At 32.3% G+C, this 12,383-nt stretch overlaps 1 protein-coding gene across 8 annotated transcripts in view; it reads left to right on the top strand.

The window, feature by feature from the left end:
• LOC132697784 (cell adhesion molecule Dscam2) overlaps positions 1–12,383 on the top strand; it is a 222,408-nt gene that overhangs the window by 189,313 nt on the left and 20,712 nt on the right. For all 8 annotated transcript variants that reach the window (XM_060663427.1, XM_060663454.1, XM_060663446.1 and 5 more), the window contains exons 10-17: positions 1,632–1,768; positions 7,215–7,342; positions 8,666–8,831; positions 9,617–9,736; positions 10,691–10,864; positions 11,657–11,794; positions 11,888–11,947; positions 12,121–12,351. In XM_060663427.1, coding sequence (XP_060519410.1) covers positions 1,632–1,768; positions 7,215–7,342; positions 8,666–8,831; positions 9,617–9,736; positions 10,691–10,864; positions 11,657–11,794; positions 11,888–11,947; positions 12,121–12,351 — 1,154 coding nt within the window. The remainder of the gene's footprint in view (positions 1–1,631; positions 1,769–7,214; positions 7,343–8,665; positions 8,832–9,616; positions 9,737–10,690; positions 10,865–11,656; positions 11,795–11,887; positions 11,948–12,120; positions 12,352–12,383) is intronic.

Raw genomic sequence — 12,383 nt, forward strand, 5'->3', positions numbered from 1 at the left:
TGACGTTTGCTCCAATTAAATGTTTTTTTTTTCACTTTTTCACCCAATTAGCTTTTTAAAAAACATAGTTCTCGATAGCATCAGGTGCAAGATACAACAAACTGTTTGTACTAACAGTTACAGGAAATAGTTTCTTAAATAAATACTTAAACTTAATTATAAGTAAAATCTTTTAAAAAAATAACTTAACTATATGACGCAGAAATTTTAATTCTATTTTGGTTTTCGGTTTCAACAATCGTCAAACACAACTGCATTTTTTTATAAAGTTTCCAAGACAATGCTCAAGGTCAAAGTAAAATAGTCTTTTGTTTAACAAATCGCCAAGATACAAGCATACTTTTTACAAAGCCTTATGGATTCCTCCTGCGTCGGTTTTTGCTGAGTCGAACTTGCTGAATTTTCGCCAATCATCCTGTTGGCTTCTTCAGAGCTTGACTGAAACTGGCTCTGTACCTGCTTATATATTGTTTGAGGGGGGCGCTAATGAGGGACATAAACACCGTCTCGGATGACTGATTCCCAAATTGGTGACAGGTAGGACCTGAGTCGCGGTTAAGATTATTAGGTTGTTTATAGATTTCTATAGACTCTGGGATTTTTCGTTGGTAGAAGAACTGATTACATGCAAGAATTTTAGTTTTATTTTGAGTTTATTTGTCTTAATCGTAAGGCTCTTTCGTGTTCTTTGAGCCTAGCGGTGTTTATGTCCGTCATTAGCGCCTCCCTCAGCAATACATAAACAGGTACAGAGTAAAGATTCTCGGATTTTTCTTTGGTAGAAGAATTGATTACGTGAAAGAATTTTAATTTTATCGAATAAAATTTGATGTCCGGTTTCGTAATGGTGTGCGGCAACTGATGAGTTTATTTGTCGTAGTCTTAGGGCTTTTTCATGTTCTTTGAGCCCAGTTGATATTTTTCGTCCGGTCTTTCAAATGTATTCTTTATCACATTTGCCAGGAATGCCGTAAACTTTTGGTAGCTCAAACGGAATTTTTGGCTTTGACGGATCGAAGATGCTGAGAGATATTTCGACAAGTGGTAAATCTGGTTTTGGTCAATTACATTTCTAACGAGCTTTTGATATGTGGTCACTGATGTTTTGAATGTAAGAAAGGGCAAGAGTGACAAGTGTGGGGTTGCTTTCTGACTCATTGTCTTTGGAAGGTTGCGATGAAGTGTATTTTGTGTTTGATCGCTTAATGTCTCTAATGCCGAAATTATTAAAGAGAAGAGCAGATGTAACGTGTTTTAATTGTGGGCTCAGTGACTCGGATTGAGATAGTTTTACGGCTCTGCAAACAAGAGAGAGATAACCTATGATATTTGGGTCAGATGGTGATTATTTTTATAATATTTAAAACTCTTTTCAAAAATGAAAATGAAATGGTCTTTTCTGAAATATGATAATTTGATTTATCTCAAATGGGTACCAAGTATGAAGTCTAAAATGTACCAATCAAAATGATTTTGTAAATGTTTTCTTACTTGCGAGATGAACATGTAAAAACTACCCCGAAAAATTTCAATTTTGTAACTTTAAACATCCTCTAAAAAATTTAAAATTAGATAATTGTGCAGAACGCACTAGATTTACTAAAATATATGAAAATGAATTTTTATTTCAGAAGGCAAAGAGTATATTCTAACGGTACCTTGGTGGTCGAGCAAACTCAGAGGAAGGAAGACGCGGGAACATACACCTGCCAGGCTCAGAACCGACAGAGGAATTCGGCAAGAAGAGATGTCGAAGTTCAAGTTATAGGTGAGCACTTATTAGAAACACAAAACAATTGTTAATATCCGCACAAAAAGAAATTATTCAGAAATATAAATATAATGTCTTGATTGCATATAGCTATAAGATAATATAGTGGCTCTATTACGGTAAAAAGTGATGCGCCGCAGGGGCCTATGATATTTTTGTAGAGAAGGTGTGGATCTTTTGCACATGCGTCACCCCAAACTAAGTGAGTTGTTACATTGCCGTAATTTTTCTGAAAAAATTGGCAAATTTTCATAAGAAAGCAAAATCAGTTTTGGCAACGCCGAGCTCGGAATTTCTTTGATAGAGAATACTAACAGTCTGAGGCATTGTTTATCTTTTTCGTGTTTTTGTGAAAAACTTGTTTGTGGTCAAAATTCTAAGGAAAAGAATGTGCTTATATACGGGTAAGTGTTGCATTATGTATAACTTAATTTAAAAGATTTAAAAGTGGTTTCTATAGGACTCCCACTAACAAACTTGTATAATTTGTGCTTTCAATACTTGCTTCCTCACGAAATTACAAGTGTGGCCAATATGGACCTAATAGGACCTTAGACAAACCCGAGTGATTTCACAAACTGCAAAGTACACTTAAATAGCTACATAGGAAAGATGTTTGGGTAATATGTACAAGAATTACAGAAAATATAAGAAAACAATTAAGCTGCAGGTTTTACTAGAACAATTACAAGAAGTATCACGCTTAGTGAAAACCAAATTGCCTTTCGGTTGGTCAAAAATTACTGAAATTATTACCTCACCTATCTATATTTACTGATTTTGTAAATCTACTTGTTGGATTCGGGACAACTTGAGTAGGAAAAATATTATATGCACAATTTTGGAAGAAGAGATATTGATTAGTCTCCAACTATTTTCTCAACCCTTGCTTGACTGGAGAGTAGCTATGTTCTTGACTCGTAAGTATCACCTACATTTCTTGTGTGAATAACTAATTAGTACAAGTTTTTGGACAAGTTATGGGACTGATCCATGTTTGCTATCCCATTTTTTTTTGTAGACTTGCAGATATGTGTTTCCTAGTTTTGATATAATGATCACTTATTCAGGTGCCAAAGATGAAATTGTAAGCAAATAATGGATAACAAACATTCCTTTTCAAAAATGCAGCTGGCAGGGAGGCTGATAGCTTTAGAAGAGCATCCATATGCAGGGGTCACGTCACTCCTTTAAGCTATATAAGAGGTTGTAAACTCTTGATAACATAGGCAGTGCAGTGTCTTTTAGGTAGATAAATCAGGTTACTTGTTTTCTGGTCATTCTATTTGCCGATGGTACTTAATAGCCCATATACTGATAAAATGATAAAATTTATCAAATAATTCCACAGTCCTCAAAAATATTATTTTGTTGGTAATGTGTAAACTTTTTTTCGGTCTAAAATATTGTTATTTTTCCTGCATGATTGGTGACTGAAAATTTTCCATCTTACACATAAGAGAAATTTTTGTTGGTAGGGAGGCGTTTTTGGGTTTTATTTCCAACAAGTCAAAATAATAATTTCTTCCCTAGGTAGAACCAGAGCAGACACCAGCAGATCTTTAATCTTCAGTGGTAGTCAAAACAACATTACAAATTATAGAGAAGCCTGACACAGAATAACCAGGGGTCTTCAGTTTTTAAAAAGAACTTAAGGGACAGTAACATATTGTCAGCAAGTGCTTCTGATTTAAATTTTATTCGAATTAACAGTTAATGAAATTTTTGCTGTAGTTATTCTATTTTTTTTTTATTGCTTTCATTTTTTTTTGCAATTTTTGAAGGTGGTGATCCTCAAGTCAAGTAATATAAAAGTTCCTTGAAAGGAGTAACACTGAAGCATCTAATGTAGGAGGCCATTGTGGAAATAAAATAAAAATTATGCTATTAAAAAATGCAACATACATTTTTATTTAATTTCTTATTGTATTTATAAGCAGCAATGTATTTTATTCTTATTAAATAATTCATGCATTTATTTATACTAACCAAAACCAGTTAATAAATTACTGTATAGAATACTATTATAATTAAAGGTAAGTTGTAGTTGTGACATAAACCACAATCTTGTCTACAAAACCAGTCTGGAGTGTGCATCTGGAAAACGGGGAATTTTTTGCGTTTTTTTTTTTAATTTTGAGACAATAAATTACACTTTTTAGGGTTTGCTAATGTTAATTCTGTCACATTTAGGGCTAATTGTTTATTGACTTGTTTTATACTAGTTTTTAATTTTCTTGGTTACATTTTCTAATACCTACAGTTATCCATTGGTACTTTTCATAATTATGTATTTGGGAGACGAAACTTTCTGTAATTACTAGACTTGGCGATGAAAGAATGAGCGTTCGGTCTATACGAGGCGCTTGTTGAATATTTTTTCCACTTAGATATTTCCAGTGCGATATCTAGTGCCTCAAAGTTATATTTACACTTTTATAGTCATATTTCGTGAATTTGAGTTTATTTACATTTTCAATAGAGTTCAATCAATAAGGTCATAAAAACAAACTGTTTGCACCGATTTACGAGCACAAATTCGGAAAAAATTAGCTGGTATCGTGTCTATAGCGCTTAAAGAACCAAAACGCTAAAATACCTACAGAATTATACTAAGGGTGCCGGTCCGTGTGCTGTAATTCAGCGTAATATTACCTCTGCACTTGTCGCTAATGTTTTTAACAACGTTTTCTACACCTTAATTCATTTTTTGCCAGAAAATTTAATAGGATTTCGACATATTTTGAGAAAATACACAAAGCCCTTATAGGCGGAACGTCAGAAAATGCAATTAGACCAGTCATTAGTTAAAAACGAAATTTCAAATCTCGCGCATGCGCATATTGAACAGACCTCAAAATTTTGTTTAGTTGCTTCACCAGTTCCTGTACTATTAGCATAAGCAGGGCCTCTATATGTCTAGTAGCTATATACTTGATTGATTTTCTATTAAGTTATTGAGATCACAATAGCGTTAAATGGGCGTATTGTTTCTTTGAAATATAATTTATTAGTGGCCCTACTCAATTTTGTGCGTATTAGTTGAGAGCCGTTAATACAATATAATAAAATAGCCGTAAGGACGATAAAAAGCATGCACGTTAGGTGGCTATGACATATTCGTTTAGAGGAAATAATCTTCCGTGCATGCCCCTAAATTTCACACACTAACCTATTTCTTTCTAAACGGTGATATCTTCACACTTAACTCATTTTACCCTGAAAGTTTTAACGGGATCTCGGCTTGTTTTGAGAAAATACTGCGAAAAAATTCCACATTCAAAATGAAAACCCAAATCGACGAACTGTCAGGGGCCGTATCTTATTGGTTGAAAGCGAGATTTGAAATGATAAGTCTTATTGGAGATTTGAATTGACTGCGCATAAGCATATTAAATAGTCCTTCTCAACATTTTTTTCCTGGTGGCTTCAAAAGTTCCTTCATTATTATATGCCTCTATATATCTAGTAGCTATGTTGTTGAGAGAAACATTTAATTTCAGTCGACATTAAAAATGCAATGAGGCTTTCTATCTTTTCTTGAACAAACATATTAAAAATTAAAAAAGTATTTTTAATTATTCATTACAGTCACTTCAACTAAAACGACAACACTTTGTAGAATAAATAGTAACTTGCGGCAGACATTATAGGCAATAAATTATCCCGAAAATAAGCACAGAGGAACAAGATAAATGCTCCGAATAATTGTGGCTTGGAGAACATTTCGAACAAACTCGTAGGAAATTGCACGAACAAAACTAAATAGTTTAGTACTGGCACTAATGCGCTCAGTCGAGTAAACCATTCCATGTTAAAAAACATCTTTAATCAACACAAGGCAGTGCTGATTCAGTCGCTGCAGATCCCTTACGATTCTCTTTTTCTTTCTGCATAATAGTTTTCTAGGAGTAACTAACTAGTTGTTTTTATTACCCTATTAAAATATATGTTTTTAAAAAGCGCAACAGGAAAAAACTAATTAATAATAATAAAAAATTATCTTTATTTCAAAGTATTGATACAGTGATAATGCTTTTCTTTAGAATATTTCAATCGTTAATTGCCTTTAGCAGTTTGTTTGATGAAGTATTGTAAAATAAGAACACACTGGGTCTAGCATATGTATAGTTCTTGTATGATATGCTTCCTGAGAATCCCTAAATTCAATATGCAATATGCATTCTATTTTTTTTAAACATACTTATATATATATATATATATATATATATATATATATATATATATATATATATATATATATATATATATATATATATATATATATATATATATATCCTGTAGACGTTTCGCCAAGATCTCACTTGGCATCTTTGCTCTCGCTCCGAAAACACTTCGAACACAAATTTAGTTGTAGATATTTATAATTAACTAAGATTACTACATACAATACAAGCTATTGTGTAAGGGGGAAGGCTTTCACTTCAACAAAAGGGGGCGTGGTATAAAAAAGTTTGCAGTAGAGCAGTCCTAAAATAACACGTGCAATTGAAAATTGAAATGCTGCTACATCACCGTAATTTTATTTATACTAAGGATAGCCAGCAGTAACTCCTGGTGATGTAATATATCTCACTATATTTTGTTGAATTCGGTGTAGGTAAGCGTGAAAAGTAACATGCAGTTTTTATGATGTAGTTGGGTTGAAACGGTTTTGATTAGCTGCCTCGAATAATTAATTTTAATCAAAATAGGATACATATTTTTTTAAGAGTGCTTGACCATAACAAAATAATTAAACCCTGCTTTGTTGGTATCGAGGTATTTTTGACAGCTCAATATCATAAATTTGGCAACTCTTTTTAATAAATTATTATTGTTATTATTATTATTATTATTGAATAATAATAATAATAGATTATATCAATAAATGTTGAGTCAGTAAGAGAGGAAACGTCTAGGATTACTTGATATTTTTCAATACGGTATATGCATAATACACTACAGTTTTGAGACATGTAGGGGGATATGCACAACAATTGAGTGATTTTTTTATTTAAAGCGTCATTCCTATGTTCAAACTTACGAAGCTTGTAGGGGAATCTCTGACAAGTATTCTGAATACGATAAAGGTTGACTGTGTCTTTTTGAAATAAAGGAGACCGATATACTACATTTCATCGGAAAAATGGGTCATTTTTACGACGTTTACAAATATTTATGAGAATAAAGAATCCGGAGTTTATAGACCTACTTTTGGATTAAAGAATCAATACGACCTTCAAAATACATTTAAAGTCTTTAAAGTTTTACACCCAGTAACAGCCTGAATTTGCATGTCATCAGCGCATTGGTAAAAAGAAATCCATTGGAGTTTCTACTTTCTTTACGTCAGCTTTTCATTTGCTTTATTATTATTATCATTATTAATAAAAATATATTTTACATTCGGCCAATAGCACATTATTAATTTCTTTTGCAGTACCTCCCAAAATTTTACCGATCAACCCGATGACGGACCTGCTAAGGGAAGGCATGAGAGCCGCAATTACCTGCCAGATAATGGAAGGGGATTTGCCGATAAATTTTAGCTGGGAGAGAAATGGAAAGGTTTGGATAGTGTTTTTATTTTTATTTTTTGCGAATGTGTGAAAGCTCCTGAAAGCACTGTCAATAATGACAAATGGAAGGACAGGCACAATACATAATTGAAACCGTATTCGGCGGCCCATTAGTAAGCCTTTATTTTTGTTTTGTTTACTTCAAAATTGATTTAGTTCGGTGCCTTTATCGTTTTTTTTTTGCTATTCCTGATTTAAAGTTACAGTGAAATAATGAATGATTAAGGTTTATTTTGTTTTTTCTTTGGAAATGGTCTGTGATTTATTAACCAAGCAGGAAAAACATCTTTTCACTTCCTTAATTTTAATTTATAACACTCTTAACGGTAATAACTGACCAAAATGTTGAAAAAAAAAATTAAAATTGGGACTTATGGAATCTAGAATATCTTTTCAGTTCCTCAATTATGACTTGTCAGCGCCTTTCATCATTTCTTATAATATACTTCTCATTTCACTAAACGTCCCAAACAGCATCCTAACCAGTGTCGGAGAAAATGTACCTTGTCTCGCCTCAAACTGTAATTTTTTCCCTTCCACTATCACACACCCTACTGTATCAAGATGAACTAGTTTTTAGTTAATTTTTTCTCACAAAAGTAAATACATTTATTTGAACGATCCGTTAAAAATAATGATTGGGTGTTTTTCATTTTAACTTAATAGAACCTTTTCGCTTACGTCATAGAGTTGCTTAAGCTTAAGGGGCTGTAGCTCCGAAACCGCGAATTGTAGAGATTTGCATTAAAAAAAATTGTATCCAAAGGGACCAAAATAAAATACTACGAGCTTTTTTACCGCAAATCTTTACAATTCGTGGTTTCGGAATACAACCGCTAATTTAGCTTATTTTCCACCCTGTACTATACCATAAAAACATTTTGCTCTAAATAATGCTACCAAGTAGATACGCAAACCATTACTCTCCTTTTAAACGAAGGAAAAAATCTCTTTATAATATTATCTCTTGATTTGTTTTTATTAAAATCTAGATAATTTGAGAATATATGAAAATTTCTTTTTATAAAACTTCTGAAATTCTCCTGTTTCTGTTTTTGTTTAGTCGAACTAGCTAACGTTTCGCCAATCACCCTAAAACTGTTTCAGTCAAGATCTGAAGAAGCCAACAGCGAAACGTTGGCTAGTTCGACTAAACAAAAACCGCCACAGGAGGAATAAAGAAGTTTTATAAAAAGAGGAATCAAGAAGTTTTATAAAAAGTATTACAGTAACCTGTGGAAGTTTCTTTGAAAAACATAAAAATTTGCTAAAACTCGAAACTGAAATAATTGTGTTTCCTTATTTATTTCAGATTATTCTAAATAATGCTGCCTTGGGAACAGTAATTCGACGTATTGACGAATTTTCTTCATCATTAATAATAGACCAAGTAACCTCTCAACATAGCGGCAATTATACATGCATAGCAAATAATATTGCCGGTAGTGAAAGGTACACTGTGCCACTCACAGTCAATGGTAAGTTTTAACAGGGTAAGAGCAAATATACAGGGTCGTTATTTATTATGTTTTTCTTCCAAGCTAGTGAGTCAAGTACATTGTCTTTTACATTTGAACCCTTATACCACAAGCAAAATAAAAACCAACTTGGCAAAAAACGCCACTGTTATAAAAAGTTTATTCCTTATTGACAACAGTTCCAAATACCAGAACTTTATGAACTAAACAATAATAATAAACAAATTTCGTGTATAGCATATGAAAATTTGCGTTTTTATTTTAAAGTTGGCCAGCTCAAACTTTAGAGTAAAATAGGAAACAAAAGCAAATTTTATTCTGTTGTGAGGAACGTATTCAAAAAGAACATCTGAAACCTTTTGAAATTTATGATTGCTTCAACAATTAGTTATGATAATTTAATGATTTTCAACTAAGTAAATTTAGTTAGAAAAATTTCCATTCTACAAGTTATGTAATCGTTGGTAACATTCCGCAGCAGGTTAGCAAGTTATTTGGCGAAAAATATCACAAAGACAACTAAACTTTGTATCACTAAACGATTCACAGTAAAGACATTTCAGGATGTCAACTTTCTAGTTGCTAAAAAAATATTGCTCATGCACGGATGACGTTAAGCTACAATTTATAATTATTACAACAAACTAATGTAATGAGAAAATGTTGGAGATATATTTCATATAATTATATATATTATAAATAATATAATTTTATAACAAAATTAGCAACTTATAGTTTAAAGCATCTTGTCTTTTTTGCCGAAAAATTAAAGATTTAATTTTCAGTACCTCCTCGATGGACTAGCGAGCCAGTTGATGTTAGTATCGCTGCTGATCAAGACGCTATCATACACTGCCAAGCTGACGGTTATCCTAAGCCAGTAATTACGTGGAGAAAGGCAGTAGGTAAGCGGCAAAAGTTGTAAAAATAATAAAAGAAAGAGAGGCGTTGATTGCAAAGCAAAGAGTCAACTTTATACATCAGAAAATTGCAAATAATTTTGACATCTTATTAACGTAGTACTATACTACTTACTTACTGGTTGTGAATGAATCGAACTTGCTGACGTTTCGTCAATCATCGTGTTAACTTCTTCAGAGCTGAAACTGTTTAATTTAAACTGTGAAGATGTCAAGAGTTTGATTCACCAGCAACCCGCGCAGGAACCACCCAAAAGGTAATAAAACGACGCAATAATGAAACTTTCATCATTGTTGTAGTCAGTCTGAAGAATAGGCATACACAATAACGCTGGGCCGGAAAGATAGAACTTTCCGTTTATTTCCTTTAAACAAATTTTGCTGCAGTTAGAATTATGTACGCTCATTTTTGTTTATTGTAAAAAATGACTGGATGATTGTGACTTCAGTTTTTGCAAAATGATCATTTATAATTTCAAAACTTTTAGCAATATTTTTATGAATTTCTCACAGATGTTTTTTTAAGGAATCAGGGATACCGTTTCCTATTTTTCTTTTAAACTGCTGTCTCACTATGGAAATTTTTCTAAAATTATTTATTTGTATATAAGTATTGTACAAATTCCACGTGGGATAGACGTGAATGTAAAGTAAAAAGTAAAAATAAAACACGAAGTATACAATTTTTTAAACAAGCCATTAATTTACATTCACATAAATGTTTGAAGACTTCTGTGCACCATTATTTACAACTAAAAATGGTGAGTCCTGAAAAATAAATCTGATAAGAATTCGTCATCGATGACGCAATAGCGTAGAGATATGAAGATTGTATAAAAGAGACAATATTTAATTTTGGGCTATCTAGAAAAAAACCAAAATTTATTTTAACCAATTTATCCCATACAAACGATTGAAACACTGTAATGGTTTTTTCAGACGAACAACCTGGAGAATACAAGGACTTTCTGTTCGAAACGAGCGTGCAGCAATATCAAAACGGTTCATTAGGGTTTACCCACATATCAAAGGAAAATGAGGGGCAGTATCTTTGCGAGGCCAAAAATAATATCGGTGCTGGAGTTAGTAAAGTTATATTCCTCAGAGTCAATGGTAAGAAATAGTATATTATGCAACAAGCGTGGTAAACAACATTTGAGTTACGAATTTATTTGGCACGAGCGGAGCACAGCGGGGAACGTGCTTAATAAAACAGCAATCGTATGTTTTCGGACATATTTCCGACGGCTTGAATTTAGACGTTTGTCTATTCTAAAGAGTATGTCAGTAAACGTTGTTTTGCAAAAATGTACGCAAAAACTAACTGTGGTAAAAAAAGTATAACATGCAACAAGTTTGGTATTCTTTTTCAGTCACTCGTTTAATGCTTTTTACCACACTTGTTGCATAATATACTATTAAAGACGAATAAAATAGTATAAATTTGACAATCAAAACTAAAATCAATATATATATATAACAGATTTTACCTGAATTAGGTATTAGAAGATATATATGGTTTATAAAAAACAGGTCTTTTCGTTTCATATGTTTATCTATTTTTTTAAAAATTATTATTAAAATAATAAAATGATTTAAAAATATATTAAAAACAGTGCATTTTTCTCTATATTTTGTTGACAAATGTTGCATGTATAATTTTCTAATATAAACTCTGTAGATGTCACTAAAACGTTTGTAGAAAATTTATACTTTCAAAATGGTTGATTATAAGACAAATTTATATTAGGCAGAGGGAATTTATTTTAATGGATACTCGCCTAATTTTGAATGAATGAAATCTGCAATAATTTTTGTTTAAATATTACTAATATAAGTTGTGTTAATAATTTATTTTCTTTTATAAATTTGAGGAAGCCTTTTATAATGCAAATTAATTTTTAGCACCTGCCCGTTTTATACAAAAATCTAAACAAATTCAAGTAGTTAAAGGCGAACAAGCCCATTTGCAATGCTCGGCTAATGGCGATACTCCAATGCAGATTATATGGAAAGTTGGAGGGCAACACATATCTAAGGAAGGTAGGAAGAATCGTTTTTAATGCCCTTCAAACTTGTGAACTCATGTAAATGAATTGAGTATAGTACAATTTAGGTCCTGTTTTTTTGTTTAAGGTGATCAACGTTACTCTATTAGGGAACAAGCCCTAGCGGATGGGATGGTGTCTGAATTGGGTAAATTTCGATAATTCATTAATATTTTTATAAAGTTTGCACACTCCATTTAAATTTAACATATGAACTTAATTAATGTTCTTTTGGGATTAAGTTTCATTAAACTAGCAAATATATAAAAACTGTTTCCAAAAAGGGAATTTGCAATGCTGTTTTCTGATCTAAATTACCAGGCATTGAACGAACCATACGTCAAGACACTGGTATTTTTATATGTGCCGCTTCGAACGCATATGGCAGTGACGATATGAACATTCAACTGATTGTCCAGGAAATTCCTGAGCCACCACGAAATGTTCGAGTTATGGACCAACAATCCAGGTCCATTGGCATATCGTGGACATATCCGTACGCTGGAAACAGTCCTATAACGAATTACATAGTGCAATATAAACCAGGTGCCGGTAAGTACTGTATAATAATGTTTTGTGGTTAG

Source organism: Cylas formicarius, unplaced genomic scaffold (assembly GCF_029955315.1).
Source record: "Cylas formicarius isolate icCylForm1 unplaced genomic scaffold, icCylForm1.1 PGA_scaffold_10__41_contigs__length_53128322, whole genome shotgun sequence".
NCBI classification, from domain to species: Eukaryota; Metazoa; Arthropoda; class Insecta; order Coleoptera; family Brentidae; genus Cylas; species Cylas formicarius.